This window comes from Sinocyclocheilus anshuiensis, unplaced genomic scaffold, assembly GCF_001515605.1.
Source record: "Sinocyclocheilus anshuiensis isolate Anshui unplaced genomic scaffold, SAMN03320099.WGS_v1.1 scaffold1448, whole genome shotgun sequence".
In the NCBI taxonomy this organism is placed as follows: domain Eukaryota; kingdom Metazoa; phylum Chordata; class Actinopteri; order Cypriniformes; family Cyprinidae; genus Sinocyclocheilus; species Sinocyclocheilus anshuiensis.
Window position 1 is genome coordinate 324,416 of NW_015547730.1, and position 7,558 is coordinate 331,973.

The 7,558-nt window shown below is 35.6% G+C and overlaps 1 protein-coding gene across 1 annotated transcript in view; it reads left to right on the forward strand.

Annotated features, from left to right (window-relative positions):
* The window catches only part of rims1b (regulating synaptic membrane exocytosis 1b), a 75,323-nt gene that overhangs the window by 39,863 nt on the left and 27,902 nt on the right, over positions 1-7,558 (forward strand). Inside the window, exons 7-15 of the mRNA XM_016507220.1 lie at positions 1,531-1,571; positions 1,763-1,873; positions 3,754-3,853; positions 4,068-4,191; positions 4,645-4,691; positions 5,324-5,442; positions 5,664-5,794; positions 6,212-6,383; positions 6,766-6,919. Coding sequence (XP_016362706.1) covers positions 1,531-1,571; positions 1,763-1,873; positions 3,754-3,853; positions 4,068-4,191; positions 4,645-4,691; positions 5,324-5,442; positions 5,664-5,794; positions 6,212-6,383; positions 6,766-6,919 — 999 coding nt within the window. The remainder of the gene's footprint in view (positions 1-1,530; positions 1,572-1,762; positions 1,874-3,753; positions 3,854-4,067; positions 4,192-4,644; positions 4,692-5,323; positions 5,443-5,663; positions 5,795-6,211; positions 6,384-6,765; positions 6,920-7,558) is intronic.

The following is a 7,558-nucleotide window of genomic DNA, read 5'->3' on the forward strand; positions in this document are numbered from 1 at the left end:
GCAATAATTCTGATGAAATGTAAAACAAAATTTGTGATTGTGATTATAATTTTTGAGCAAAATAATCATTATCAGTTAACCATTATCATGCAGCCCTAACTCATAACAAGTTATTCATATTGCCTTAAAAAGTTATGTCTTGCCTTTTTAGGATAATATGAATATACACTGCAAAAAGTGGTAACCTGCATTGTTACTTCAAAGAGGTTTTTCTACATGATTTAACTCATATAAAGTAGTTTTGGTTGTATAAATTAATGTAATTAGGTGGATGTTAATTCAAATTTCTGACTCAAGTAAAACTGGTTAGTTTAGATGTTACCATTGTTAACTCACCATTTTTTTATTTTATTTACTGTAGCACCATCTTTGGCATTGGCAGTTGGGTTTGTAATGGCAGATACAGAGCTAATGTGACTTCATTCCTGATAACTAGGACAAGCAAATACTGGACAGAAGCTTGTAATGTCAGTGATTGCCAAGGGAATAGCTCATGCTTCATTCAGTATGTGCGGAGGGTCTTCTTGGGTACTATACATTAGAGTTGGAAGACAAGTTTTATGAATGTAATCAAGATGATCAAATGAGACTGTAACATTTTATACAGGCTATATAGTATCTTGTTTGGTGTTTGGCACTTTAAACATCTACCACCTTTGTTGCTGAAGGCAAAGATACTTTGTGATATGCTCCCCTTAAGTTAAATGAACTCTCTATTAATTTATAGCATTAGTTTTCTTCTCAAGTGTAAATCTAGCTAGTATGAGACTATTCTTATACACAGCTTATCAAGTGAGAAAATTCCCTCTTCCTGTAAGGTAAAGGTCAAATTCTGGGTCATTAAACAACCACATGTATTGATTAGGCCTGTCAAAATTACACATGCGATTAAATGTTTAACACAGTTCATTTTTCTTAACGCTTTTAAGGCATTTATTCAATATGACATCGGCCAAAATAATTGACAGGCTGAGATGAATAAAATCCTCCTTTGTACATTGTAATTATATATGCACATACATTTTCTCTAGAAGTGTAATTCACATAAAATTGCTGAAACCAACTGCAAAACATATTTTCCTGAAAAATGTAACTGAATCCACTAACATGTTAATTACAAAAAAAGTTTGTACTTACAAAAAATTTGATGAATTTCAGTTAAAACTAAAAACATTAATAAACATTTTAAGGACTTAAAAGTAAAATAAACATTTTGTTTTATTATAACTGAAATTAAATAAAATATTAAAAACATGAAAACTTGTTTTATTTCAGCTAGTTGCCAACATTTGATCTTTTTTTATTACGTTATTAAATTAATTAAAACTAAATAAACTTAATAAAAACTACACAGACGTGTTTACAAAAAATGTAAAACTTTAACCGAAAAAATGTCAGTGATACTAAATAACACTTTCAAAATAAGCTACGCAATTTTTAAAACAGTCCTCCATTACGACTGTCATCAGGCTTCTACAACTCTATTTTGGATTAATTACTGTGTTCATAATATCAATTTCTATTCTGCAGGTGACTGGGACTGTCATCCTCTGGACCCAACTGTGTGGCATGTAAGTATTTCAATCATATATTGCAGTCATGTATCAGTGGCGGCAATGGATAATAGCAGAAACAGAAGTTGTTTGATTACAGTGTTTCTGTAGCTGAACTCACTGAATTGTATGTTCACATATACATGTCATGTCAGCAATGTGTGTTCAGCATTAATGGGACTAAAAAAGCATTGTTCGCTTCCTCACAGCATCCAGTGAGCTGGCAGCCATCCAAAGAGGGAGATCATTTGATTGGCCGGATCACTCTAAGTAAGCGCTCCACCATGCCACGAGAAGCCGGATCCCTGCTGGGTCTGAAGGTGAGCTTGTCAATGGCAGTTTACACTAGCTAATCACATCTTGTCCGTGTCTTGCACTTGAAGGGATGTACTACACTAAAGGTGCGGTCCCATTTACTGTATTGAAATTTTACAGGCGAACGCAGGACCAGATGTGACAAAATATAGTTAATAATATGGGAATAATGATGATGAAATAAACATCCAAAGCTATTCTGCCAGCTAGCAAACAAACCAGCCCTAAATAACAGCTTTCCTTACAGCTTTTTTCTTTATAATTAAGGTGTAATATTATGCAGAACCGGCTGAGTAGCCAGAATGAGGACCTTGTCCATTGTGGAGCTTCAGTTTTGCTTTATTGCTAAGTTATGAAACTCCACCCACACAGAAGTCACTGCAGAAGAGAGGCTTGCTTTCAGTCTGCGCTGCAAATTTGGGTCAAAGTTCAAAAATTTGAACCCAAAGTGAAATTGGCATAGGGGAATTTCTTTGCCTCCAGAAGTCCATCAGGCGAAATTCTTCATTGCACTGATTCCCATTAAAATGACTGGATTTCACTTGCTAAATTTTGCAACGCTAAATGTGACTACACCTTAAAAGGTCCGCTAGATGTCTTTTTCTTGTCATTATTTGGTCTTGTTATGATATATAAAGATAATAATGACAAGGGTTGTTATAGCTCTATTATGACAACTCTTGGAAGATTTTAGCATGGGAATGACTATGGCAATGTTGATGTATTTGGTCTTGACGGAATAGATCTGCTACGCTGCTGCTGCTGCTGCTACTGTTGGTTATTGATGTTGTTGTAGATTATTGCTGCTGCTGCAAAGCAAGTACAGTAACTTGCTACTGCCAATACATACGCCGATACTGTGCTGTGAGTATTTAAAACAAACTGCTGCTGCGCAAATAGCATATATAATAACCCGTAGCAGATCTATACAGGTGGAGCTGGGGAAGGTGGAGGGTTTCAGAGTAACTCTGAAAGCACACTGTGAAATGCTCTAGTGAGTACTAACCAGCCATTTAAATGTAAAGCAGTAAGCTCAGTGGCTGCGCATGCAACATGAACCAATCAGCTTGTGCCAAGTAGTTTAACACTGTGAATAATATCATCAATTTGCATTAACGACGCATCAGCCTGCGCCATTTAGAGTTTCATGACAGAACTTGGCATTTACTACAACTAAAACCATAAAACAAATGTGTTTTGCTTTAGTCAGTAATCAGACATACTTGTAATAATCAGACATACTTTTTGTTTGTTTTGTCATCCTAGTAAATTATGGATGCTTCTTTACCCTACTGCATTTATGCATTTGACAGACATTTTATCCAAATTGACTTGCAGTGCTTTCAAATGATATATTTTAGTGTTGCTAGCACCATGCTCTACAAAATTTCTCTGTAAAGATGCTGAAGAACAGCACTTAGTTTGTGAGTAAACATGGTTCACTGTGTCATCGTGTTCATTCACTTAGGCCAGGGGAGAACTGGTTTCTCCCAAGGTTTTTTTTTCTCCATCTCCTTTCACCTGATGGAGTTTGGGTTCGTTGCTACTGTCATCTTCTGGCTTGCTTAGACAGCACTGACGCTATTGGATGAGAACAAAACTTGAAATGACTCTAGCTGAATAACGACACTGCTGTTCTCAGTAGAGCTTCTTATTTCTGAATTGAACTAGTTTAATTACTGAACTGATCTGAATCAAAACTGTACTAAACAATGACACTTTTGTCTTGCTAGAGCTGCTTTATGGCAGAATTTTGGATTTGCATCACTGATTCTGTTACTTTCCTGTTTAATACCATAAAGCTGTTTTGAAACAATCTCTATTGTATAAAGTGCTATAAAAATAAAGGTGACTTTACTTGACTTGACTCGTCTGTCCTGTCCAGGTGGTTGGTGGAAAAATGACAGAGTCAGGGAGACTGGGGGCCTTTATCACCAAAGTAAAGAAAGGAAGTTTGGCTGACATTGTAGGCCATTTACGAGCAGGTAATAATTATTCAATTTTGACTGTCTAATTTTGTAAGAAAGTTGCAGTATTTAAAAATTGTATTTTGACCTTAGCTTTATGGATGTCTTCTGCTAGGTCTTCGTTGATATTTTTGGTTGCATTTCTACGTGTAATTTTTCACAGCTCATTATTCAGTCAGTCTGTCTATGCAGGATGCTGCCAAGTGCTACATTTTTTTTTTTTAAATTTCAGGCGATGAGGTGTTACAGTGGAATGGAAAGGCGTTGCCTGGAGCAACTAAAAAGGAAGTGTACAATATTATTCTAGAGTCCCAGTCAGCACCTCAAGTGGAAATAGTTGTTTCCAGACCAATTGGGTAAGCTAAACAAACCACAAAAAAATGAGCAGCTAGTTTAGAAATTAAATAAAGAAAACAAACCTTTGGACGTATGAGTGACTACAGTGATTTTTCTTCCTGTTGCATGTTAAAGATGTATTCAGCGAATTCTGTCCAAAAACTTCTTGAAAAAGGTCTATAGAGCATATCAGTAAGTAGTATCTGAGAATGTTCTTCTTCCTAGTGTCTCCATTGTCATCCTACATGCTCCAGACCCTCCTCTCACCCTTAAAACTGTTCAGCCATTGCATTAGAGCGGTCCTTCGGTTCCCTATTCTTTCCTGTGTCTGGACAGTTTTGCTATGACGTCTCAAGAGGGAATGTGCAGTCAAGTTTGTGTGTATGTATGTGGAAAAACTAACCGAGAGAGAAGCTAATGATCTGTCAACTGACATTCTTTTCTCCTGTGCTTCAATTTTCTGTTTCCTGCAGAGAAACTCCAAGACTTCCAGGAACATCACATCCTCCTCTAGAATCAAGTAGGTTTTGTGACTTTAGTTTCAAAAGATAGTTCACCATAAAGTGAAAATTCTGTCATCATTTACTCACACTCGTGTCATTTCAAACCTGTATGACTTTGTTTGTTACGTGGAGCACAAAAGGAGATATTTAGCGGAATGTGATTAAAATGTCACTATTGACTTTCATTGTTTGACACAAGGGCAGTGTTAATCACCTCAACAAAATTATTTTCAAAAACATTCATTAAAGGTATAGTTCACAAAATGTTTTTAATTTTGTCATCATTTACTCACCCTCGTGTCATTCCAAACCTGTATGTTGAACACAAAAGAAGATATTTTAAAGAACCAAACAGTTGTTGTTTCCCATTGACTTCCATGGTAGGGAAAGAAATACTATGGAAGTCAACGGGACATCAATTGTTTGATCACCAGCATTCTTCAAAATATGTTCTTTTATGTTCTACATAAGACAGAAAATCATACAGGTTTGGAACAACATGAGGGGGAGTAAATGATGACAAAATTATCTTTATCGAATATGACATGACAAACACTACGATTAAAAATCTAAATTAAGTACATTTCACCATTAAGTGTGCAATACATCACAGCTGTATACCTATTATGTCAACTTTTTGAACTTACAGCTGGTTCGAGTTCTATAGATGAATCCCAAAAGATGGACCGTCCATCCATCTCTGTAATGTCACCGACTAGTCCTGGGATGTTGAGAGACCTCCCTCTGGTACTGCCAGGCCAGCTGTCGGTAAGCATGGAGAGGGGGAAAACACTTTGCAGAAAAAATATTTAGACCTATTTTCTCACCTGAAAAGGAATGTGGTGTGTGACACAAGGTTGACATATTTTATCTGTTAGCTGAGTTATAAAAAAATGTATTGCCAACACTTTAAAAACTTGGAGAAAGTGATATGTTTATTTGTTATTATTATCATTTTTATTATTATTATTATTATTATTTTTACCAAGGTGAAATTATGGTATGATAAAGTGGGCCATCAGCTTATTGTCAATGTCCTACAAGCACGAGAACTGCCCCCTCGACCAGACGGACGACCCAGAAATCCTTACGTCAAAATGTATTTTCTTCCTGATAGAAGGTAAAATATTTAAAATGTATTAATAATAGTAATAATATTTAACAATATTATTGTTTTACTGTATTTTTGCTCAGAAGAGAAGAGACTTTAAAAGCACTAAAACTGTAAGACTAGACTGTAAACTTTTGAATGGCAGTGTAGATTGGTGGCCTCAAAAATGTTTATTTTTTATAACTATTTTTTTTTCTGTCTTTGATGATATATTCGTCCATGCACTAGCTCTCTACTGTAAGATCTGACTTGCATTTTCCATTTTGGGTATTGCTGAGTATCTGAAATGCATTACATGCCAAAAGATTAAATGATAAGCAGGCGGAAATGGAATCTGCAGACTATTTGTGCTGATTTTTGGGATAAATTTGCAAAATTTTGCAGACTGCACACACTCTTATAAGCATACTACATTCGTCTACATAGTGACAAGAGCAAGAGACGGACGAAAACGGTGAAGAAGTGTGCAGAGCCAAAGTGGAACCAGACGTTCCTGTATTCTCACGTTCACCACAGAGACTTCAGAGAGCGCATGCTGGAGATCACTGTTTGGGACCAGCCCAGAGTCCAGGAGGAAGAGAGTGAATTTCTGGGAGAGGTGTGTGTGCTTAAACTACAGTAGTATGTCCTGACAGTAAGATATCAAGGTATCTATATCTAGCTTCAAAACAACACATAATATGTACTTGTGTTCCATTTTCTTGACTCCTCTGGTATGCATAAGAATAGTTTTTCAAACCACCTGAAGTTTTTTTTTTTTAATAAATCCCAATCGGTGGAAGCATAGTAATATGCTCTTCGAAGTCCATTTTGTTTATATGCTAATTTATACATGCCCCTAGTGTGCAGTTGCTCTGAAGCAGTCGATTGATGTTTCTCAGGTGTAAAGTGTATCTGGTAGTGCTTTGGATTATTTTGGCCTCCAAACAGTTATTCTTTCATGGTTCACTTTCCCCTTTTCTGGCTTTCGTTTTGACCAGATTCTGATCGAGCTGGAAACAGCTCTATTGGATGACCAGCCACATTGGTACAAATTGCAGACCCATGATTTGTCATCCCTACCATTGCCCCAGCCGTCCCCCTGCCTCCTTCGCAGACATGTTCATGGAGACAGTCCAAGTAAAAAACTGCAAAGTAAGTATAAGCTGGTGTATGTGTGCTAACAGTGTGTGTTTGTGTCACTGTAAAAAGTGAGGTGTTCATAAAAAGAAATGAAGGCAACAGTTTGCATTGCTTTTTTTTTTTTTTTAAGTAAATGACTTACAATATCTTAAAATTTGGGTTTAGATTACTTTAAATCATTATGGACACAATTACCCGTTCAGGGAAATATGTTTTATAGATGATGTCCTCAGTTGAAAGTTAAAATTAAGTGATGCAAATTGTTTCCTTTATTTACATGGTTTTAAATTGGCCAATATTATGTGCTTCATTTAATGTTTTCTTTGAGAAATGTAAATGTTATGAAGAGCAAACCACTCGATATAGACAATCAACTGTTAATTTTTTTTTAAACTCTTAATTTTTTTGTCTTTTGATGAAAAAATCATTTGAATTTATTTCATCATGTTAAAATAAGTTTACTAATTTTAAATTTAAGACAAAAATATTTTAGTTTACAAGAATCAAATCAAACCGAATATGCAAAAGTTTATTTATTTATGAACACTTGAGCTCCTAAAATAACATTATAATCACTATGATGTAGGGCTGGGCGATATAGCTAAAAAATGTATCAACGATATAATGTTTCATATCGTTCGGTATCGATAA